Source organism: Sorex fumeus, unplaced genomic scaffold (assembly GCF_029834395.1).
Source record: "Sorex fumeus unplaced genomic scaffold, SorFum_2.1 ptg000123l, whole genome shotgun sequence".
Lineage (NCBI taxonomy): Eukaryota > Metazoa > Chordata > Mammalia > Eulipotyphla > Soricidae > Sorex > Sorex fumeus.
Genome location: NW_026606180.1, coordinates 3,265,631 through 3,290,207, shown reverse-complemented (window position 1 = coordinate 3,290,207; position 24,577 = coordinate 3,265,631). Strand labels below are relative to the sequence as shown.

At 56.4% G+C, this 24,577-nt stretch overlaps 1 protein-coding gene across 1 annotated transcript; it reads right to left on the bottom strand.

The window, feature by feature from the left end:
• Positions 1–756: 756 nt before the first annotated feature.
• KCNK16 (potassium two pore domain channel subfamily K member 16) lies at positions 757–5,924 on the bottom strand. Its single transcript, XM_056137355.1, has 5 exons — positions 5,712–5,924; positions 3,529–3,643; positions 2,366–2,532; positions 1,253–1,418; positions 757–980 (listed from the first exon to the last, which is right to left on the bottom strand). The coding sequence occupies exons 1-5, from the start codon at positions 5,922–5,924 to the stop codon at positions 757–759; spliced, it is 885 nt and encodes a 294-aa protein (XP_055993330.1).
• Between the last annotated feature and the right edge of the window lie 18,653 nt (positions 5,925–24,577).

The window sequence follows — 24,577 nt, the reverse complement described above, 5'->3', positions numbered from 1 at the left end:
CAGCTGTTGGTGTCTGGGTGAGGGGAGTGGGGTCAGGGAGGGAGGAGAGGCACTAGAAGGCTGCCAGCTTCCTGGGGCAGGTACCCCGTTTGCATGGGGCTGCCCCAAAGCCTCTCCTCCCCCCTCCAGGCCAGGCACTGCCCTGAGCCCTTGTCCTGCCTCAGCAGACGGGGTCATGGGTGGTGCTGCTTCTCTGCAGCCTAATTCCGCAGCTCAATTTGGTGCGTGTGGAAGCCCGGAGCTCGCTTGGCACAGAGTGGGCACCCGGAAAATACACCGCGTGCACAGAGCCAGGGAGGCAAGCCTGAGCCCCCCTGCGCTGGCTGCTCTGGAGAAGGGCCCCTGGGAGGGCCACAGGAATTCTGCCACCGTGATGAAGCCTGGCTGCTTCCAAGTTTTCTGGCTCTCTCTTTCTCTCTGGTTCTCAGGGGCTACTCCCGGCTCGGTGCTCGGGAGTCACTCCCCGGTGGTGCTCAGGGGACCTGGAGGGGCTGGGGATAGAACTCAGCTAGGCAGAACCTGTGCTGCAGAGGGCTGAGCCAGCCCTCCTGCAGGGCTGGGGGGAAGGCACACATCTCGCTCCTCACACTGTCTGGGACCCAGTCTCTGTGCTTCTGTTACTTTCCTGTCTGCTTTCTCCAGAGAACTCTGGGCCAGGACTCTGAGGGGAGAGTGATGGCCGAGGAAGAGGTGGGGCAGGAAATCCAAGGGGGGTTGGGGAAGCTGGGAGCTGCTCCTGAGGCTTCTGGGGGGACCTCATGAAGCTATGGGGACCTTCTTAGGCCTGGGGAGCCCATCGGCCTCGGGGGTGCCCCCCTCCTTGAGACCAAGGCTCCAGCTGATGAGCCCCAGCCGGGCACATCTGCGCAGAAGCAGGGGACCCAGCGGAAGGACCAGCGCCAGCCAGGCCAGCCCCACGAGGATCCAGATGGCTGCCAGGCTCCGGTATATCGGGATATAGTGCTTGCTGGGGTCCGTGCCTGCAGGGAAGGGGGTAATAAGTGCCAGTGGCCTGAGGAGGTGACCACCCCCAGACTCCAGAGGGCCCTGACAGTCCTTCCAGACCCAGATCAGCTCCAGAGAGTTCCGGAAGGAAGGGTGTCAGGTCCCAGCCCCGACCCCATTCATCACCCAGAATACCCCAGGGCTCTTGGATTGGCAGGAGTGCCCCCTCGCTGCCCCATGGACATCTCCCCACCCCCTGAACCATGATGGTCCCCATCCCGAGAAAGGGGGTTGACCGCCTCCTCACCGACCACGTAGTCCCCGAAGCCGATAGTGCTGAGGGTGACGAAGGCAAAGTAGAAGCCCTCGCTGAAGCTCCAGCCCTCCACGTGACTGAAGACCATGGGTGGGAAGATGAGGATGGCCAGCGTGCCCAGGGCCAGGAACAGAACCAGGCCCAGCATCTGCAGGAGCTGGGAGAGAGCAGATCCAGGATGGCGTATATCCAGGGGATGTCTGGGCCAATCTGAGTGTGACTGAACCTGAGCCTGAGTTAGACGCCCCCAACCTCCGCCCCCCACCCTTTCTGGCCATGCAGACCTCTGGCTGGGGCTGGCATCTCTGTGTGCACCATCCTGCCCTAAATTTAGCCTCATCTGAATTTAGTTAAATTAGAATTTGGACACTCCTTCAGGCTTGGGCACTGTAGCACTGTAGCACCGTCATCCCGTTGTTCATTGATTTGCTCAAGCGGGCACCAGTGACGTCTCCATTGTGAGACTTGCTGTTACTGTTTTTGGCATCTTGAATATGCCATGGGGAGCTTGCCAGGCTTTGCCATGCAGGTGGGATACTCTTGGTAGCTTGCTAGGCTCTCTGAGAGGGGTGGAGGAATCGAACCTGGGTCGCTGCGTGCAAGGCAAACACCCTACCTGCCATGTTATCACTCCAGCCCTGAGGCTTGGGCAATCACCCTTAAACAGATCCTAGGGCCTCAGATGGGGGCCTGAGCAGATTCCTCCACCCTTTTTGCATAAGCATCTTTAAGGGACTCAGTGGTCAATGAGGGTGGGCTTGTGTGAAGCAAGCGTGATGGAACTTCAAGATGGACACAGAGATGGCCCCCCAAGAAGCCCATGTGGCCCCATTAAGAGTTGATCCTTTAGGCTTTCTTACAGCTGTAGAGAAGTGCCAAAGGTCAGCCAGATTGGAGTAGAGACTTAAAGGCCCAACCAGCCTAGGGAAGGTGAGTGAGGCCCCGAACTCCTGGAGGAGCTGCCCATGCCGGCTTTTCCTGCATCCACCCGTGTCCTCTGCTCAATCCCTTATTCCAGGACTGTCTCCCACCACCCCCCCCCCGCCACACACACACCCCTATGGCAGTGTCAGCTGCCGGAGGACTCGGCGTGGCCATCCCTACCTGAGAGCGCCTGGGCTGGTCCTCCCACCTCTGGAAGGTGACCAGATGGGCACGCAGCCCGGTCCCCAGGTGGTTGAGGAAGATCACGTTGAGTGGGATGCCCACCAGAGCATAGAAGACACAGAAGACCTGGCCTGCCTCTGTGCTGGGTGCCAGGTTCCCGTATCCTGTGAGGTGAGCACACAGACAAGGATGGGGAGGAAGAGCTCCTAGGGGCCTCCCAACCCCCACTCTCTAACAGAGGTTGGTCTTCCACCACTTCTGGGGAGAGCAGCTTTTATGAATTCTCAAGCTAGAATGACCTCTGCTCACAAGAAGATGCGCCTCAGAGGAGGTCTTTAAGGGCCCATTTCAGATGGCACCGCCTCCAGGAAGTCTCCTGACTGCACCCTCTTCCTGTCAAGGAGGTGTGATTCCCCACAGTCCTTAGTGCTCTTCCTATCTGATGCAAGATCTGCTTTGTTGTGAGTGTGCTTATCTTACTCCTCTCTATTGGATCGGAAACTCCTCGAGCATTGAACTTGGGTCTGATCCAACTTTAGTTTTTATTTCTGCCGGCTGATCCAAGTTGAAGCCCCACCCTCACCCTCTTTTGTCTGACTTGCATGCTGCTTGAGTTCAAGGAAGGTGTGCGGCATTGGACTGCTTGCTTCTTCAGGGTCTAGAGCTTCCTTGCAGGTGGTCACCCATGTTTTCTGACTGGGGGATTCTGCAGACACTGGCAGTGACCTGTAATCTCAAAACCCTTGAGAATTCCCCACAGATGGGTACACAGTTCCTGTCCGTGCAAACGATGATCCCTCCAAGTCCCTGGAACCTCTCAGAGATTTCCTGGCAGCAGGAGTGTGTGTGGTCCGTGGGCAGGTACCGATGCTAGAGGATGATACATGTAGGACAGCTCTGCACCAGGGAGGCCAGGAGATGCTACTCAAAGGCCCGAGGACCCCCATCCCTACAAATGGGCTTCCAGGCACAGCCGAGCTCCTCCGCTCCACCTTGCTCAACCCCCCAAACTTCATTGCCTCTTTTCTTTCCAACTTCACTATCCCACTTCTCTACCCAAATTCCTTGGAACTATCACATAGTCGAACCACTTTCTCACCCTGGTCTCTGCTATTGGGGGACACGGCCTAGGAAAGGAGCTTGGGGGGGCCCCTTCTCACCTATGGTGGTGACCACAGTGCCTGCGAAGAAGAAGCTGCTGCCGAAGTCCCAGTTGCTGGGGTTGGTGGAGTTGCCTTTGGGGTTCACGCCCTTCACCCAGGCCTCCAGGATGACCTACAATGGGAGACAGAAAGGACACAGGAAGAAGAGGGAGATGGCGGCTTGTCTTCTGGCCGAGCACTTAGCAGGGAGCTTTTATGCCCTGTCATGAAATGAGGGTTTTTTTTTTTTCTTTTTGGGTCATACCTGGCCATGCTCAGGAGTTACTCCTGGCTTTGCACTCAGGAATCACTCCTGGCGGTGCTCAGGGGACCGTATGAGATGCTAGGAATCGAACCTGTGTTCGCCCTACCTGCTGTGCTATCACTCCAGCCCCTGAATGAGATTCTTGGAGAATAGCATTTCCCTTTCATGAACAAGGGCGAGAAGGTCAGCATGGCAAATGACTTGCCCACGATCGTTGGATTCCCAATCCACTGCCTGCCCCGATGGCAGGGCTGGCTGAGTCCACGGACTTAGACTGGTGTACAGGAAAAGAGCCAAGAAGGTGAGGTGTAAGTGGATTGCTGGGGGACAATCAGGAGAACCAGGGTGGTTTTCCAGTGAGGACTTGCTTAGAATAAGGGGTTTGGCGAGCAGAGGGAAGCCACAGGGCTCTCTTCCTAGGGGACCAAGGACCCAGGAACCAAGAGTTTAAGATGAGCTGGCAGCAAAGTTGCTCTTTGCTGCCCCCTAGTGGGTCCTGACCCAGGCCTAAAGGAGAAATTCCGTTAGCAGTCTGGGCAAAGGTGTGTGTGTGTGTGTGTGTGTGTGTGTGTGTGTGTGTGTGTGTGTGTGGTGTGTGTGTTATGGGCATATGCATGCTTTGTGTATGGCGTATAAACAGGAGCAGAGCCCCCAAGCCCCCCAAACTCAAACCTAGGTCTCTTGGTCCTGAGTTTTGGAGTTGGGCAGGGCCCCTTCCTGCCTCAGCAACCCCCACCCCTGAAGCTGTCAGCAGGTAGGAGTAGGAGGCAGCAGCGGGGTGGGGGTGGGGCGGTCCGGGCCTCTCCTCCGGTGGGAACTGTGTGTTCCGCTGGCTGGGCGTCCTGACAGGGCCGGCTGGCAGGGACATGCAGACCTGGTCTCCCTCTCTTTCCCAGAGAGGCCAGGACCCCCTCTCCCCCGGGAGCAGCCCTGACCTTGAGCCCTGGCTGCCCGCGTCCTGGCTCAGACCTGAGCTTCCCACGCAGCTGAGCGGGATGAGGGGCCTCTGGACACAGCCACGAACTTCTGGGCTGCAGAAAGCCAGGCGGGTCCTGGGGGAGCCCGTCTTCAGAACTGCTCTGAGTGGTTTCCATGCTTGTGATTCTCCAGGCTTGGACAGGAGGGGGCTCCTCACCCCGGCGTTTGTCTGCCTCCCTGCTTGCTGGCCCCGGCTCTTCAGGGCCTTCAGGGGCCTCCCCAGGAGGCTGGAGACGGTCAAGGGTTCTGCTCCCTTGGGAGACGCGGGAGGGGCAGCCCGAGCAGGCAGAGCTTATTAGACCCCAGCAATCCTGTGTAGGAGCTCTGGACTTAGGTGCGGGGAGGGAGGCAGGTCAGCTGACCTCTGGAGGTTTGAGGGTGCCTGTGCTCAACCCCCACCCAGAGCAAAAATGGGGTCTGTGCACCAGCTTTGAGTTGTAGTGAAGCAAGAAAAATAAATATATCTGCGGCAGGAAGCTCATTTCCTGGAAGAAAGGGCCTGGTGAGGTCCTTCACAACTCTAGAAAGTTCTCTCTGACCACCTAGCCCTGTCACTGCCTAGGTTGTCCTGGGGCATTGGCATGGCCTGAGGCATTGCTGGAAGGTTCCAGAGGCCCCCTCCCCCATCAGTGCGCAGGGTGCCATGTGGTACTGGGGTGGGACTCAGGGTCTTCCGTTTGCGAGGTAGTGCTGTCTCCCTGCCTGAGGAGGAGAGGGGACACTGTGGCTGTCCCGATACTCAATATCCAGCTGGTGCCACCCTACAGAGGACGAAATGAGGTCCAGAGAGGTTAGGTGACTTGCCCTATGTCACACAGCAATTCAGCGAAGACCAGGGCCAGGAAGCCAGTGTGAGGTCCCCTGGCTTTCTGTCCACCAGCTTGTTTTCGAAGAGAGCATTGCTCCTGGGGACTGAACTGACCTGTCCAACCGACCCCCTCCGGCAAGCCCTCAGTACCTCCACAAATTGCTCCAGCGCGCGCTGGTCCAGGCAGGTGTAGTTCTTCAGGAAGTGCAGCTTCTCCACCTGGAACTGGTCCCGGGAATTCGACTCTGCCTCTTTCTCCAACAGCTGGAAGACGCTGGCGCCGAGCAGCAGGTAGCAGACATAGGCCATCAGCAAGGGCAGTGCCCGGCCACCCCAACAGCTGTAGAGCCTCGCAGGGGGCATGGTGAGGCTGGCCCAGGCCCCGGGCTGGCCGAGGGAACTTCTTGCCTGCTCCGTCCTCCTCTCTCTCCTGGGCTCAGACCTGCTGGTGTCTGGCGCCGGGAGTCTAAACAGCACGGCTCGGCTCGGCTGCACTAAGTCTGTGTGCAAACAAGCCTGTCACCCCTCGCCCAGTTACTTTCTCTCCATGGAAAAAAAAAAAGTCAGGGGCTAGGACCCTCGGAGGGACCTCCTGGGTCTCCTGAGGTCAGTGGGTCCCTCTCTGCCTCCCAATCAAAGGTGTTTCTGGGCCAAATCTAATTTTACCAGCCCCTGCTCTAGTCACCCCCCGCCCCCCTCAGCAGCCCCCAGCCTTGTATCCACAAAAGCTTCAAGCCCCCAAGCTTGGGAGTCGGGAAGGAATCAGAATCTGTGAATAAACCTTGTACTCAGTTGCCTTGGCAACGGACTGGGGCTCAGAGCATTGCCCTGCCCATTGGGGGAACCCAGAGATGAGTAAACGGGGTGACGAATCAGGGCAGAGCAAACAGACAGAGGACAATCTCTGTCCAGGGCAGTATCGAGGCGGATGCTGTTAATAAATGGCATGCATTTGCCTTCTAGCTCTCGCTGATAATTTTTCCTTGCATGAAATCCTTTAGTAGGTTCCCATCAGAAGAGAACAAGTTGGTGCGGCTATTTATTTATTTATTCAATTTTGCTTTTTGGGTCACATCCGGCGATGCACAGGGGTTCCTCCTGGCTCTGCACTCAGGAGTTACTCCTGGCCGTGCTCAGGGGACCACATGGGATGCTGGGAATCGAACCTTGGTTGGCGACACGCAAGGCAAATGCCCTACCCGCTGTGCTATCGCTCCAGCCCCATGGTGTGACTATTTAAAAGAAAGCAGAAGGCACCTGGCTTTGGGGAGATGGCCATGAGTCTGGGTGGGCAGAATCTGGGCGTTTCTATCTCTTCTCTTCTTCGTGGGAGGCAGGCATGTTTGGGGAACAGCTTTATCAAGAGGCGGTCTGTGGCTGTCCCATTCACGGAGCCAAGGCCAACAATCGAAGGAGTTCTCGGAAAGTTCATGGAGTTGTGCAGACAGCCCCATGGTCAATTTGAGATTCCAACAGAGTTCCATCCCCTCCAAGGAAACCCTGCACCCACCTTCCTCTGCTTTCTATTTCTTTTGCTTTGTTTTGTTTGGGGGGCACACCTGGTAGTGCTCAGGACTGGCTGCTGTTTCTGTGCTCAGAGTTCACTCCTGGTTGGGCTCTGGGGACCGTATGGGGTGCTGGTGATTGTAACTGGGCAGTTGTGTGCAAAACAAGGGCCTGACGCTCTTAACTATCTCTCCAGTCCTATTTCTGAGGACCTGCCTATGTCAACATCTTATAGGCATAGAATCAGACGCTCTGTGTCTTCTGTGTCTGGCTTCTAGAATTTCCGTGTTCCCAGAGTCCCGCATGGTGCAGCCAAGTCAGACCTTTATTGTGCTGTATGCCTGAGTGCTGTTTCATTGGTCTGGACGAGCCACGTTTTCTTTACATGCTCATCCGTTGATAGATGTTGGGGTTAGGCCACCTTGAGTACAGCTGCCAAGAGTGCTCGTGGACAAGATGCCCCCCTCCGGGCCCCCCTCCTTCCTCCCACCCATGCTGGAAACCCAGGTCGCCCTCCTGTGTCTGCAATGCCCACATGCGTCCTACCCATGAGGGTCACTCTCTGGCCACGTGGTTTGCTGGGGGTCACTCTCTTCAGTTGTGGCTGTGGAAAATGTGGGTGGGGTACAGCTGGAAACACCTGTGGCGGGGGAAGCCCAGACCCCGGCACTGCCAGACTCGTGCTGGGAAGGAGTGGGACCCGGGGCCCAAAGTCCTGGCATGGGGCTGTTTCTGGCCTCAAGCTGAAGCTGCCTGTCCTGGCTCAGGAGCAGGCCCGGCAGTGGGGTTCCGAGTCACGTGTTCACTCTGCGTCTGACCTCTGGGGCTGTGCCAGGCTGTGAGTTCCCAGCAGTCACGGCGGGGCGGGGGGGTTCCCCTTTCATGGAAGCGGCGGTGGCAGCAGCAAACGTCCTTCCTGGCTCACGGAGACAAGTTTTTTTTTTTTTTTTTGTTCATGTTGCTGTTGTTTATTCTATTTATCTGGGGGAGGGGATAGCATTCTCCAGTGTGCTCAGGAATCTGGGCAGGCTGACAGGCTGGCAGTTTGCTCCCAGGACCCAGCAGTGCTCACAGGGGCCTCGGAATCTCACTCAGTGCTTCACGTTGCAGGCACGGGCTGCCTGCTTTGAGCTTACTGGCAGTCCTGGAGTCAGTCCCAGGCAGGAGAGTGAGGGGGAGGCCCATCATCCTGCTTAGACTGGGGAGAGAGGGCAGGCGAGCCCACCGTCCTGCTTAGGTTGGGGAGAGAAGGCAGGTTGGCCCACCTTCCTGCTCAGCTGGGGAGAGAGGCCAGGCTAGCCCACTGTCCTGCTCAGCTGGGGAGAGAGTGCAGCCCAGGCGATCGTCCTGCTCAGCTGAGTAGTGAGGGCACGCTAGCCCGTCGTCCTGTGCTATCCCATTGTCCTGTTCAGTTGGGGAGTGAGGGGGAGGCCCACCGTCCTGCTCCTGGCCTGTTCTTTGCAGTTACAGAGTGGAGGAGGGGAGGACCAAGAGCAGCGTCCAGGCAAGCAGGGAAACAAGGCTGTCCCAGCTCTGTGTGGATCTTGGCTTCCTGCCCAGAAAAGCCCCCAGCTGGTCCTGCAGGACACGAGGGGCAGGGGCTCAAACCCCCATCCTGCCAGGCAATCAGCTCTTACTCGAGGTCCCTGTAGCAAATGGCTCCCGTGTCCCGGCTCGTCCTGAAGAGCCCACATGCAGGCCAGGCACAGGAGGTTCAGGGGCCGGGAGTGTTGGCCAGTTAGCCTGGGTCCAGCGGACAGGAACGCTCTGGGCAGGTGGCTCCTTCCTAACGAGGGGCTGCTGCGGGCTGGGGCACACAGTTCCACATGGCCACTGCCGGGAGTGACTCCAGCCCAAACACAGCCAGGGAGTCAGCCCAGCCCAGAAGGGGAGCTGTTGCCGGCCCCCTCTCCCCTTCCTGTCAGCCAGGGCAGGGTGGCCCTGCTGGGGCAGCTCAGGTGCGGAGGGGACAGTCCAGAGCCCCTCCAGGTTGCCCACTTGCACCTGCACACCGCACACCTTGCTGGGCCTCTGTCCACACTTGCCTTTTCCTTTCCACTGTCCTTAGGCCGGCTCTCCACCAGGGCTTCAGGGGCTCTTCCCTTGTTCTGACTGTGCCAGGCTGGAGGTGGGTAGTGCAGGGATCTGCTCGTGGCTCCAGTCACCGTCACTGTCACTGCCCTCCCGTTGTTCATCGATTTGCTCGAGCGGGCCCAGTAACGTCCCCATTGTGACAGTTGTTACTGTGTTTGGCATATTGAATACGTCACGGGGAGCTTGCCAGGCTTTGCCGCGCAGGCAAAATACTCTCAGTAGCTTGCTGGGCTCTCCGAGGGGGTGCAGGAAGCGAACTCGGGTCGGCCATTTTGGCCACTTGCAAGGCAAACGCCCTACTGCCCATGGCTCCAGGAATTGACAAAATTTGTTGTAGAGAATCAAGAGCATCCAGGGCTGTGTTTTCACACCCCGCTTCCCACCTCGCAGTGCCCTGGCTGCCCTCCTCCTGGCCCCTCCACCCAGCAGCCCACCCGGAGTGTCTCGTGCCCAGCAGTGTCTGCACCCCCCACCCCGCGCCCCCATGCCCAGGCCCTCTGCGTTTTTCCTTCAGTATTTCTCGGCTCAAAGCTCTGTGGAGAGCCTGAGTGCCCGCAAGCATCACCGCACACTGCACCTTCCCCAGCGACTGCTGATCTCAATCAGCTAAAGACCCCCACCCCACAGCTTACCCCAGCCAGGTGGGACGACCCCTCCCCTGTGCCCAGGAAGTGCCAGGAAGAGTCCGGCAGCAGGTCTGGGGGAGGGGGAGGGGAATCAGGAGGAAGGGGAGGGAGGGAAGAAGAGAGAATGTTAGAGAAAACAAATTAGGGCACGTTTACTGTTCCCAAGTGCAGTCACTTCTCCTAATTAGGATTCTGCTTTCTGTGTTTTGGTTCCCCACGGGTCACCCATGGTCTGAAAAGATCATGTCCAATGAGAGGTTTTGAGAGACAGAAAGGGACCATGTTTACGAATTTTTTTTAAGGTTTTTTTTTTTTTTTTGGCTTTTTGGGTCATACCTGGTGATGCACAGGGGTTATTCCTGGCTCTGCACTCAGGAATTACTCCGGCGGTAGCTCAGGGGACCATATGGGATGTTGGGAATCGAACCTGGGCCAGCCGCGTGAAAGGCAAACACCCTGCCCGCTGTGCTATCACTTCAGCCCCTACAAATGTTTTATTGAAATATATTGTTAGATTAGTCCTATTTTATTAGTTTTTGCTACTAAATTCTATTACACTTCAGACCAGAGAGCTCAGTGGGCTGAAGCACACAGGGTTCCATCCACAGCACGATGCGGCCCTTGAGCGCCAGGAGAAGGGACGCCAGAACACAGAGTTCAGAATAACCCCCGAAATCCACAGGGTGTGACCCTCCCCCTCCCACAGAGGGAGGAAATTCAACTTCATCATGGGGTTGTGGGTTTTGTAAAAAAACAATCTCTACACCTCAAAGACAGTTCTTTTGCTTAAAATACTTGCTGGGCAAACCCGAGGTCATGAGTTCGAACCCCAGTGCAGCCTGCAGGCACTGAGGCAACCCTAACAGGTCTGCCATCAAGGTTTCCTGTGCGGAAGGGCCTGGAAGAGGCTCCGTAGCTGTGGGCATGCCTGAGCACCTGGGCTTAATCCTGATGCTGCCCGTGCTCTGAGCCAGTCCTGCTCACCCTCTGGGGTCCTGAGAGAGGGAACATTGATTAAAGAAAAAAGTTCTATATGAGACATAGTGTATGTTGGATTTCATCCTGTCCAAAGTTTCAAGTAGCCCACGGGAGTTTTAGGGTAAGGGGAGACTCCAGGACAGGGTGCTCTGGGTTCCCAAGGGCTTGTTTCTGCTCCGTCTTCTCCTTGATAGTGGCCTCCCTTACTTGGTCAAATTAAGGAGAGAACCTGCAGGGCTTAGGGGCTTCTCCTGCCCAGTAATGACCCATCTCCCTTCCTGCCACCTTCCCACAGGGGCCTCAATCCACAGGGAATGATGGACAGACAGAGGGCATGATTTATAATCCTTTCTCAGCAATTATTGCTGCTAATGGGCAGAGCCAATTTGTGCTGCCCAGGACAGTGGGGGAGGGCAAAATCAATTAATGGAGAGTCTACCAAGCCTGAGCCTGATGGTAGAGTGTGGCCTGACATCCGGCAGTGATAAGGGACTTTCTGAGGCTGAACTAATAAGGAGATTGTAGGAAAAAGAAGAAAAACAAACCTCCCCAGATCAATTTCATGTACAATGGGCTGAGGATGTAGAGTCAACACAGCAGCTGGGCTCAGGGCCTCTTTCCGTCTGAGTGAGCCTCCAGATAAGGGAAAGGCCGCCCACCCCGGCGTCCAACATCGGTATTTGCTGATGGGGTCACTCAATAGGCACATATCCGCATGCACGAGAAAAGGCACTTTCTAAACCGGAACTAAGGGGAGGAGATAAGGCCCACCTGCCCCAGGCACCGTGTGTGTGTGTGTGTGTGTGTGTGTGTGTGTGTGTGTGTGTGTTTCAGGCCCTGATGATCTCAGGGGGCAGTGTGGGGGTTTGGATTAGGTTCTACGTGTGCTTGTCTATGCCAGGGTTCTCCACCACAGGGATGGGGGTGGGTGACGTGGGGAGGAAGGTGTGCTGGTTTGAAGGTTCTGTCCTTGCTCTCAAGATCAGAGTATAATCCAGGGATGACGAAGCCCAGCTCACAGGGTGGTGAGATGTGAAACAGTATTTGGAGGAAAATTTCTAGACAGGCTGACCAAACACACACCTGTTGTGACCTCCTTCAGAAAGTTCCATGGTGTTTCTGAGCCCTAGGATTTCTTATATGAAACCTTTCTCTGAGACCCAATACATGGTAACCTCAGGTAAAAGTAAAGTTGGGGTGAGAGGCTCCCAGTTTTATTGGCTCAGAAAGCTTTATTACAAGAGTGCACAGCTTTAATGCATGGTCTTGTGCTACATACCCTTGGTGGGTCTTATTTCAGAGCAGGTCCTCTGGGAAACTTTGGGTTGAGTGGTTCATCTGGAAGTGACCCCAGGCCTTGGGGATGAAACCAGGGAGGGGTGGCAGCTGGTTTAGGCTGCTATTGAACAGCTGACTGCAGAACCGCTGAGAATGGATCTCTTCAGAGCTTGAGGGGCATCCTTGGGGGTTGTCCCACAGGGTCACGAGGAAGCTGGGGTGCTTTCCCACTGCTCCCACTCCTCTCGAATGCTCCAGAGGCATTAACACCTGCCCTGCTGTTCTGCCCTGTGCGTAGGCTAGGGGTATGTCCATGGCCCAAGAGAATTTGACAGGAAGTTGAGGTGAGGATGACAGGAAGTGGAGGAGAGGAGGATGACAGGAAGCTGAGGAGAGCTGGATGACAGGAAGCTGAGGTGAGGATGGCGACTGTCCACTCCAGCAGCAGGGCCAGGAGGCATGCAGGGTACTGTCTGAATCTCTCACAGACTTTCAGTTTCACCCCTTCTTTTCTGAGCCACTGTGGCTTGTAACTCCCAGGAAATGCTGCATTTGTCAATAAACTCAGTCAATAATGGAATTGGTTGACTTGTCCAGTGCTCAGAGCTGGGCCCTAGGGTGCAGCATGGGAGAGGGAGGCCACGGCCCTCACCCTTGATGGGCAGCACTGCTGAAAGTGGTGATGAGAGATATAGAAGCCAAGACAGTGCCATGACAGGGTCATAAAGAAGCCAGAAGAAGCTAGGCCTGGGTTTTGGTTCCAGAATTCCTGGAATTAAGCACAGAAACCTGAAATTGAGTCATGATTTCCCCAAAGTGAAATACCCATGGTGAGGTCAACTAAGGGTTACCAATCAAGTGCAGGTAGGGAAGCTCCCCTAAAAAACCCTCATGTAACACTTATGCAACCCTTATGTAACTCCAACTTATAACTATCAGTTAAGTACAAGTAGTGGAAAGCCCCTCAGACTTCGGCCAAAAGGGTGGTCCGTAGAAAGTCCCTGTTACATAGTGTTATGGTATAAAAACTCCTCACTCTTGAGACTCGGGGCCACTCCTTCCAAGAATGCTGCCACTGTGTCGGTGAGCCAGAACAGAGCCCTAGCTCGAGCTAGCTGAGCTAACAAATAAAGACCCTTTGCTTGTTGCACCACCACTTGTCTTCGTGTGATTCCTCTGGGGAGATCTAGGTTTAGTTTAACAGTGAAAGGGGAAACCAGAAGCTAACGAGGCACTTCTTCCCTCAACTCACACGGCCACCATTCAGGAAAAAGAAATGAAAGGCATCCACATCGGGAAGGAAGTTCAACTACCACTATTGGCAGTTGACATGATAACATATGTAGAAGATGCTCAAGACTTGACTATTTTAACCTCTTATAATAATAACAGCAGGCTGAAAGATCAACACACAGAAAGCTGTTGCATTTCTATGAACAAACAACAAATTATAAGAGAAACAAATCACAAAATACGCTCCATTCAAAGGAGTATGCATCGGTATCGTATCTCTGCAACTCTAAAATAACTTCAATACTACTGTAAACTATGATACCTCAATTTGAAAAAAATTCAGCCAAACAAAATACATTAAACATTATTTCACAAGACTTTATTTCCAGGCATAGTACCTTTTATTTCCAAGCACAGTAACTTTTTAGGGTAGATACTCCGTTATTTATTGGAATGTGTTGTAATTTTAAATCATTTAAAATTTTAAACTTCATAAAAATATCACATTCTTCACACCCTCATAAACTCTTGATGTCATTGTTTTAATATTTAACAATCTCATGAATATTGTTTAAGATGTTGTTTCCCTGAATGTTACTGAGGTTTAATACACTTTTCATACATGCATTGAAGATAAAATAAAACGATGTCCAAAAACATCAAGTACCTAGGAATCAACACAAGAATCTGTATGCAAGGTGATGTTGCTTTGCCTCTTACATTTCACACATGCACTCGCGATGTTCAGAGCTGTCTTCCATGACTGCTCTGCCTGATGCCCTAGCCGTCCCAGAGACACACCACAGACGCTCTGTCCTCTCAAGGTATTGCATGGTTCCAACCACCGTAAACCCCCCATCTGCCAGACTCTGTTCCTAGTTGGCTGCTCAGCCCCACACCTCCTCTCACGGAACCCCTGAATCGCCATTCTAGTACCAAGCCCCCGCTTCTGCCTTCCAGAAATCTACCCCTCTGCTCACGCTCGTATCAGCCTTGCTTAGGAACCCAGCGCCCTCCCACTCACTATTTCTTAGCTCAGATTCTCTTAGTTGTGAGTGTTTCTCTCCCAGAGTAAAATCTAAGTTCCCAGTGGACTGGTGCTTTCCCTGCCTCAGCTCCCTTCCACTCATCAGAGCTGAGTGCAGCAGATGACACCTCCTTATAAGAGGAATAACCAGATGAAGGAATTGTGTTCACTGTCAAAAAGATGAAGAAACCAGGAAGATAGTTCAAGAGTTAAGATGCTTGCTTTCTAGGGGCTGGCCTGGGTTATCCCTGATTCTACATCGCTTACCTGAGCCCTGTCGGGGTGATCCCTGGGCACAGGGTCAGGAAAAAGCCGTGAGGATCACTGGGCATGGCAGTAAAACTAACAAAACAAAATTGACAAGCGGCATTTTTCTGCCTGTATTTCTTTGGAGGCACTTCCCAGGGAGACCTGGTGGCTCTTTCCAGGCATATGCTGGCAATGCTGGATGGTTCAGTGCTTGGGCCCAGAAATGTGGTGTTGCTCATGGCTGGCACTGCTGGAGGGTGTGGGGGTGGGCATGAGGCATCTGTCTGGGAAAGCTCGTACTTGGCAGTACCCAGAGCTATTCCCGGTTTGGTGCTCTGGGGGAGCTGGACAGTATGGAGACAGAAGCTGGGCTCCAGGATGTGAACCGTGTTCCAGCCCTCCAAGCCATCTTCCTGGCCAGTTCTTTTCTCTCCCCACTTTTCTTTCTGTGTTTTAGTGTGAGGGTCAGGTCAGAACTGCAAACATACAAGGCAGATGCTCCTCTGCTGAGCTACACCCGTGACCCTGAACGTTTTAATTTTATTTTTGTGTGTGTGTCACACCCAGCAATGCACAGCGGTTACTCCTGGCTCTGCACTCAGGAACTACTCCTGGCATTGCTCAAGGGACCATATGGGATACTGGGAATCGAACCCAGGTTGGCCACGTGCAAGGCAAACACCCATACCCGCTGTGCTATCGCTCCAGCCCCCGTCCCCAAACATTTTTAATAGTCTTATAATACTCTTTGTGTGTGCGGTGCTGGGGACTGGACCCAGAGTCTCACACACTAAAGACAATCACACAACTGTGAGCTGCATCCAGGCCCCTCTCCTTCCTGTATCTCTCGCACTATGTGGCAGCCTGCTACTCTCCCATCACTGTCGGTCCTGGCTCTGTCTCTGTTGTCTGGTCTTTCTCCTGTGGGGTATATTTTCTCATGTCCCTTCGTGCCAGCCACGGTGCATTCTACATGGTTGGCTGCTGGACATTCCTGCTCTTGGGTTTGTGGGGCTCTCCTGTAGGACTCTCATGAGTCCTACGCACCAACTGTAGGGCTCATGTTGGGGAAACAGTGAGGTCAAGAAGGACAAGATGGTCCCGTTGTCAAAGGGTTCTTAGTCTTGTGGGAATATGTGTGTGTGGGGTTGGGGTGTACAGGCCACACAAAAAATAAGTCGGCAAATGATAATGATGAACTGGTCATGCTGAAGAAAGAGAATAGGGTGCTGGGTGAGAGAAAACAGCTACTCCAGATTGACTGTCGTGGCAAGACCCCTGCTTCCTAGCCAAGGTGTGGGGGGCCTCGCTTTCAAACGCCGATGATTTTATTTTCTGCTCGATCCCTCTGCCTCTGGTGGCTGTCAGAAGATGAGGGCAGGTGTGGTGGATGGATGTTTTCTTGGATCTGCTTCTTTCCAGGTGCAGCTGCTCTCCCCACCCCACCCTGCAGCTGGTTGGGTACTTCTCTGCCACTCTCTGTCCCCTCCAGGGTGAACTCCCTCGGCTGGACCAGTGTCAGGAGTCAGGGGCAACTGAGGCAGCTCTCTGCCCCCTGGGAGTCAAATCCCCATCCTGTGCAGTCCTTGAGGCACTGGCTTCTGACACAGGTACAGCTGAGGGGGTTCCTATCAAGCTCTTTGCAGAGGAGCTGGAGAGATAGTACAGTGGGTAGGGAGCTAACTTTCCATGTGGCTGACCCAGACTCAATTCCTGGCATCCTATATGGTCCCTGGAGCTTGCCAGGAGTGATTCCTGAGTAAGCCCTGAGCACTGATGGGTGTGGCCTCCAAACCAAACCAAACCAAACCAAACCAAACCAAACCAAACCAAAAAAGCTCTTTTTTTTTAAAAATTTTTTTGCCTTTTTTGGGTCACACCCGGCGATGCACAGGGGTTACTCCTGGCTCTGCACTCAGGAATTACTCCTGGCGGTGCTTAGGGGACCATATGGGATGCTGGGAATCGAACCCGGGTAGGCTGCTTGCAAGGCAAACGCCCTACCCGCTGTGCTATCACTCCAGCCCGCGAACCACAAAAGCTCTTTGCAGAGCTTCCAGAGGCCATTTTCTGCCGTCAAGTCCTTGGGCTCTGCGGGAGGTCCCTGGAGACAGAAGGATGCTGGTGTGGCCAGTGGGCCATCAGAGCCAGGAGTATGCCTCGGGCATGGGGATATGCCAGCAGGAAGCCCCATATTCTACTCTCTGGCCTGTTCTGGGAAGTTGCCTGCTTTCCACAGTCATTCCTGAGTTTCTAGGCTGGGATGGGGGTGAGAAAAAAATAAGCTGGTCGAATGCTAAGATGCAACGGCCTGTTATTGGCCCTGCACTCCACCAGTGCCGCATCTCCTGCTCTGACTTTATAGAGTGCGATTCATGTCATTGACAGTTGCGAGGGTGGGCGGAATCCCTTGCTTTCCCTGCCCTCGTTCCCGGCACTACTGGACCCTGCCAGCATGGCACTGTCTGTTGGGGTCCAGCCTTCCCAGGAGCCCTCAGGACACGAGGTGCAGCCTCCTCCGATGGAATCCAAGTCCTGGGTAGCTGCTGGTGGCCTGTGAGTCACTGCTGAAGCCAGGGTCAGGAGAAAAGGTGTCTTCCTCGGGACTCTGTCGGGGCTGGGCCATTACTGGAAACTCAGTTGCTGCCCAAACCTGAAAGGAGACAGGAGGCCCTCAACGAGGCTGCACACTGATTGAAAAGGAAGGGGCAGTCAGCTGTGCAGAACCCCACCGCACTCACACCTCTGAGTGCCCGGATTCCCCCACGCCCTGTGCCTTTACTGCCTTCTCTACCCACTGTCCTCAGTCTCTGGCCTTCACCTCCTTTGCTTCTCGCAAAAGTTTCATTTTGCTGAGCCGGGGCCAATACTCATTTTCCAACCCCGCCATGTCTACTCTTGCTGAGTTCCCTGAGGGATGCTCGCCTTGCTTTTTTTGTCTCTCGATACTTGTCATAACCACGACCATGCTGTCCCCTCCGACGGGTACTCTGAACTCAGAGTCAGGACCTTGGACCAAGGAGGATGCCCCCAACCCATGTTGTGACTTTCTTTGGGTGATTCGTGCTCTCTCTTCCCTCACTTCCAAATAGAGCTGAGCTGGGAGGATTCTGGAGAAAGCAAGCAAACAGCGAGGGTGATTCCTGGCTTCTGCAGTTTTGGCTTGTGCACTGGGGATATTGCATTGCCATGAGTTTATTAAGAAATGAAGAATCGGGGCCTGAGAGCCAGCACAGCAGGTAATGTGCGGTCCTTGCCTGTGTCCGACCCAGGTTCGATCCCCGGCATCCCGTACCGGCCCCTAAGCCCTGCAAGGAGTGATCCCTGAGTGCAAACTCAGGTGTAAGCCCTGAACACAGCCAGATATGGCCCCAAAACCAAAAAGAAAAAAAAAAAGGAAAAAAGACCCCTGCCTTTTAACTTCCCCCTAGATTCACAGTACATTATTATTACTATTATTCTTATTATTATTATTTTAGCTTGGGAACCATACCTTTGCTGCTCAGGGGTCACTTCCAGTAGTGCTTGGGGAGCCACTGGGGTTCCTGATGTGGGACTTAGGATCAAACCCAAGGCTCCCACATGCCAGGCTGAGCTCCAGTTCTTTGCTCATCTCCTTGGTCCAGTGAACACACACATACTGAGGGACGTATGCCCAAAGGAACTTGGGAGTGTCAGTGGGGACCCAGGTATACCCTGAGGGTCATAAGAGGCAGGGAGCTGGGCATGGCCTGCATGACAGAGCCGAGGACGGGGGCGATTCACTAGTGAATGGTGGGAGGAGGCAGTTGACAACCTTTCCAAGCCGCAAGTTCTTGTCCCTTCAGATCTAATGCCACACACTAGCTCTCAGGTCTGCTTGACTGTTCGGTGAAGAGAAAGGGTTCTGTCCACCTGAAGACATTCCTAGCAGTGGGTTAGAGTGAGTGTACAGCAGGTAGGGCACTTGCCTCCACGTTGTCAATCTGAGTTTATTCCCTGCACCCCGTATGGCTCACCAAGTCCTGCCAAGATTGGTTCCTGAGCACAGAGTCAGGAGTAAGCCCTGGTGTGGCACCCCAAACAAACAAACAAACAAACAAACAAAAAAACCCATTTGACATTCTTAGCTGTCCTAAGCGCATCTCTGGACAGGAAGCCTCGGACATGGAGTGCGAGAGAGATGGATTCTGCTGCCTTTGAACTGGTTCCAGCACCCTCAGCTTTGGAAATCCCTTGCGGCCTTTAGAAACCTCCAGGTTCACGGGCTGGAGTGATAGTACAGTGGGTAGGGCTTTTGCCTTGCAAGCGGCCCACCCGGGTTTGATTCCCAGCATCCCATATGGTTCCTTGAGCACTTCCAAGAGTAATTCCTGAGTGCAGAACCAGGAGTAACCCCTGTGCATCACTGGGTGTAACCCAAAAAGCAAAACAAAGCAAAGCAAAAAACAAACACAAACCCCCAGGTTGAGGCTGCGCCCAGGCTGGGCTGAGGAGATCCTGGTCAGCAGTGGGGTCCCAACCCCGCTGCCTCCAAATCTCCATATCTCCATGCCAAGAATGATTGAGACCTAGGGCTAGGTCCCCTGGGGGCAGCTTCTCAGGACTCACTTCTCATGGCTTGTGCCAGAACTAGCTCCCACCGCCAGGAAAGAGCAGTTCCCGGCCCACAGTGATGGGGCAGAGAGGACGCCTCGAGGGGCAGGCTCGGAACGTCACCGCCCGAGGCAGCACAGTGCCCACACCTCCACCTTCTCTGTTGTACTCTTTGGGTCACACTGGTGGGTGCCCCGGGTTGCTCCTGGCGGTGCTGGGAGACTGAGGACGCAACCAGTGCAGACACGTCAAGTGCTCCAGGCCCCGGACAGTCTCTCCACCCGGGAGACAATGAGTATCATCTCCCTGCCGAGGACTAGGAGACAATGAACATCCAGACTGCAAGACCCTGGCCCAGAGGTCGCGCAGCCTCCTTCCTCCCTGTGGCTGGTTCCCACTGTGCGGCCCGTGTCTCTGCCAGCTGCCCTGGGGTGGGTCAAGGCCAGTGGCTCTGAGGACTCCAAGGTCTGTAGCTGGAGGCTCCTCGCGGGGACCACATGGTCCTGTGGAGACTCCCACCCTCTGAGCCATCTCTCCTCTCCCAGGAGGGGGATTCTGTGGGCAATTCCTCCCTCCTGCAACCCCACTCGTGAGGGCCAAGGTGGAATCTGAACTTGGCAGCCTGGGGGGTGGGGTGGGAACAGGAGGGGAGCTGAGACGGCCCTGTGGGGGCCGGAACTCCTCTGAGGGCAGGTGTCAGGGTGACCAAGGGCCCAGAGGCGGAGCAGCTTCCTGCCGCCATGGTGAAGGTCCTGGGGGCTTAGGAGGGGGTACACCCAGGCTCAGGGATCAAGGATGGTGGTGCGTGGGGGATGTGCTCCTGGTCAACCTCATTTTTTCCGAGTCTGAAGCCATCCTTGGAGCTAGAAACAGCAGATTAGACTCGGTGGGTGACGAACAGCCCTTATGGGGGATATATCCCTGTCCCTGTGTCCCCCTGGTGGCAGGGATTTAAATGTTCCCTGCCTTCTTTGTGAATCCTAAATCAAGGAGATTCATCGAGGCCGGGGTGAACTCTTAGCTCTAGCAGGCAAGGCCTATGTTAAATCGCCCTCTCGGGCTCCTGCTTCCAGTCACAAATCTGCCCGTAATGAGCGCTCCCCCTTAATGAGTAGCCCCCACAGAGAGAGCCGCTAAATCCAGTGCATGGGGCTCTGGGCAGGGGCACAGGACTGTTTGCTTTGGCTGGGGAAGGTGTTGGGCCCGGCCTGAGTGTTTGCCTGGGGGGGCAGCTGATAAGTGGAAAGTGCTGCGTGGCGTTCCCAGCCATCTGCCACGCGTGACACGCAGCCCCTGCCGCCCTGCAGCCCCGGGCAGCAGCCCGGGAAGCCTGTCACCGTGTCTGCAGCTTCCTCTGTGGCTCCCTGGTCACCAGGAGCCCAGGATGATTTTTTCCCTTCCCTTCAGAGTAAAAATAGAACCCTGGGACTTTTGTTTGTTTTGATGAATGATTTCCAGGCTGCTGTTTGGCGTGCAAAGCTCGCCAGCTGCAGGGTGAGTGGGGGCCAAGAGACAAGTGCTCCTTTGCTCCTCTGGGCCGCTCGATGCCTTTTTTCTGGCCAGGCAGTGAGGGAGACCTGGATTAGCCAGGCTCTGCCCCTGATAAACGGCCGGCCCGTTAGTCCAGCCTCTGTGGGTCTCGCTTTTCTTCCTCATCAAATGGGGGCTCAGACACTCTGTTTTGTTTTCTTCTTTTTCGCTTTTTTGGGTCACCCCGGCAATGCTCAGGGGCTACTCCTGGCTCTGCACTCAGGAATTCCTCCTGGTCGTGCTGGGGGCCCAAATGGGGGGCCGGGGACCTAACCCAGGTGCCGCGTGCAAGGCAGGTGCCCTCCCTGCGGTGCCATCGCTCCAGCCAAGAGGCGCTCACTTTGCCTGACACAAAGGCATAAAGCCAGATAAAGGGAAAAAGCAGGTCACTGGTCACTGTGCATCCTTCCCTAGGCTTCTGCAGCCCCTGGGCCTGGTGGTCAGCAGCGTGCTGTGCCCAGAGGCTGAGATGAGGGCATCCCTGCTGCTTGCATAAAAGCCCAGGAAATGGATTGGAATTCTCTGCCAAGTGTAGACTTGGGGGTGTGTTGGGGGTGGGGGTGGGTGACACACACGTAGCCTCCTGCATGGGTGGCCTCAGCCCCTGCAGTGAGCGGCTCCGAGGGAGTCTGGAATTGCCGGAGGGGAAGGTTCTGGACTGTCTGAGGGAGGGGTCCCCAGATCCCTTCCCCACCACGCTCCTTCGTCTAAAACACCACCCCCCACTCCCTCAGTGGATCTTTCGGACATCTCGCTCCTCCTTCCCACGAGGCCTGTTTCCTTCTTTCTGCTGGATTGCTCTTTTCAGTCTAGAAAGCTGTCTCGGTGATGTCCAGCCTGAGGCCCGGCAAGTCCTGGAGGAGGTGTCATTGCTCCAGTGCTGGGGACAGGCGCGGTGGGCCAGGGCCTCAGGCAGCAAGGCCAGCACAACTGACCCTGTTTCCCCCGTGCTCTGTGCTCTTCCTGGCCCGAGCGCTCCATCCAGCTGCTCTTAGGAGCCTCCCGGCAGCGTCTCTGATTTCCCCCCCATCAAAGTCACTTTAGAGTTGGTCTCGCCCACCCCCTGCAGACAGGTCTGTGCTTATTTTCCAGCCCAGACTGTCCCCTATTCAGTGACCCAGGTGGGTGCTCCAAGACCACCTGAACCTGCTCCCCTGCCCCTTCCCCACTCAGACGCCCCTTCCCTGCTGCCCGCTCCTCTCAGGAATCACACTCCTGCTGGGCTCAGAACCTCAGACCCAGCAGTCGCTCCCATCTCTGCCTCCAGTCCCCTGGCCAGTCTGGGCCTCCCTCCCCTGCCCACACCTTCCCATTGCGCCTCTCTGTCCCCTGCAACCTTTGTGACTCGGAGTTAGCACAGCAGCAACTGGACGCCGAGTATTCATCGGGTTCCCCCTGTGTGGGGGATTAAGGCCCAGAATCCCGCTGGGCGCGCAGGGTTTGTGCCCTGCTCTTTGCACCATGCGCACTTGGCCTTCTAGTCCGGCCCTGCCAGCGGCCAAGCAATTTCCCCTCCTGGATGACCCCTTCTGCGTTCCGACGGGCTCTCAGCCCAGAGTGCTTCTCTCCGTGAGGCTGCCAGACGCTCTCTGCAACCCTGCACCCGTCAGGGGCCACCTCACAGGTGGGTAAGGGGGCTCTGTGCTCAGGGCCTGTCTCCTTCCCTGGCGCCAACGGTCTGGCCCTCCTGCTCACTGCTGCAGCCCCGGCACCATGGAGACAGGCCCGGCAGGCAGGAGGTGCCCCAGAAACCCAGTGTCCACTCCCCGCTGGACACTGGAGGGAGCCAGGGGTGCCCACATGCACTCTAGTCTGTGGGGCTGTGAGGTCTCTGGGCCCACGTCTGTAGCTCTCTCTTGCTAGAGAGAGGAGGAGGAGAGGAGGAGGAGAAGACAGAGATTGCCCCAAGGCGCCCATCACGCAGAAGCCTGGGGCTGGCAGTGCTCTGGGGTGAAGAAGGTTGCCAGGGAGCAGGTGGGCAGGCCCAGGCTCCCTACTGGGGGCGCCTTGCAGAACAACCTCGAGCAGGGGTCCTGGGGGGGTGCCAGTCAGCCCAGCAGCACCATGGCCTTGAGTTTGGGGGTCCCTGGGCGGAGGCTGCGGCCAATGGCACTTTGGGGGTCCGTCCAAAAGAGGAAGGCAGCTGGAGAAGGGCAGGTCTGTCCACAGCAGCCGCCCAGAGGCGGAGGGGCAGGTGTGGGAGGAAGGGCGGAGGGGCCTCGTCTTCCCCTTCCTGAGGCCTGACACCCCCCGCCCCTCCCCGCGGGTCTCCTGGAGCCGCCACCGCCTTCCACCAGCAGCTCCTTGGCGAGAGGCGCCCCCCGGCGGCCTCCAGGGGCAGGACACGGGCTTGGGAGCGGGAGCGGGAGGTGACAGCCCGCCCTGGAGCGTGGGGAGCACGGGGGGCGCCCCGCGTCCTCGCCGTCCTCCCCGCCAGCCTCCCTCTCGCCTGCTCCCTGTGCGCGCGCGGAGGGGTCGGGTAGGAACCACTTACACTTCCTCTGCAGGATGCTCTGCCGGGCCCGGATGAAGGCGAGGATGTCGGAGTCCGTCTGGCTGTCCCCGGTGAGAGGGATGGAGGACGGTGGCCGCTCGGGAAGGCTGGGGACGAGCAGCGAGGGGCCTCGCCAGGCCGCACTGAGACGTCTCCCTTGCCCGGCCGGGCTGTCCCCCAGGCTCTCTGTCCTGCTGCCCTAACCCGCCCGTGGCCCCTCTCTCTGGGAGTGAAGCCCCACCGCTGCCTGCAGCCTGACCCCTGTCCTGCCCCTTTCCCTGGGCGCCCCCGCTCTCCCCCAGGGCCCTGCTCTCCGATCACTGACCAGGCTGGCACCTGTCCTATCTGGAGCCTAACTGGACCCTGGGACCCTCTCGGTCTCCCTGCGGCCCTGCCCCCTGCAAGGCTGGCCAGCAGAGCGGGCCATTCCCCTCTTCCCTTGGGGGCAGGGGCAGGAGCAGGCTGAAGTGATCATTCACTTCAGCTGGCCCGGTGCCCTCTATGTCACCAGCTGTCCCAGAGCCCCCAGAAGGATCTACAGCCAAGCAGGTGGCAACGCTCAGAGCCCAGCGAGCAGCAGACACAGATGCGTTCCCCAACCCCCTGGGTGGGCCTGTGTGGCCAGACCACCAGGTTCTGGCTCTCAGAGTTGGTTTTGTTTGTCTGCTTTTGGATCTCAGCTGACTGGGCTCAGGGCTCACTCCTGGTTCTGCACTCAGGGCTCACTGCGGGCGGCACCTTGGGGGACCCCACAGGGTCTCTGGGATTGAACCCGCGTGCAAGGGAAGCGCCCTGATTTATAAGAAGCATCGGGGGTCTAGGAAGTTCCCTCACGAAGGGAGTTTGCTGGGTTCCTCCTTCCAGCCTGTCCTAACTGCCCCCACCCCCTTAGGGACATGCACAGTCTCCTCCTCACACAGGGGGCTGAGGTGGCCCCCGGCCCGCTGTCCCCATTGGCTCATGTCTGCCCCATGAGGACTCAGACAGTCCCGGAGGGGCGGGTTGGGCGTGGAGCTGGCTGGGCAGGGGGAGGCCTCAGGTGCTCCGTGTGCCTCTAGGGCCTAGGGGAGGGTGGGGAGGACATGGCAAACCTGTCAGTCAGGGACACGTGGCGGCGGCCAGGCTCCGGGCTCGGCAGGACGGGGCCCGGTGAGGGTAGCGGCCTCCTGGCACTGGTATCGCTGCAAAAGGCAGGATATCAAGAGGTAGAGGTATCAGAGAGAGTGCAGGGCTTCTTCTCTGGAGCAGATGCTGGCCTGCTGCCCAGGTCACGCTCTGCCCCCACCCCCTAGTCCACCTGTTAAAACCCGAACCCCCAACCCCCGTGGGCTAGATCTGGCCTTCGGAAGAGAATTAGGGTCCTGAGCAGAGGTGCCCGCCCGGTGACAGGATGGGGCCCCCTCAGGGCCGGGCCCACCCAGAGCTC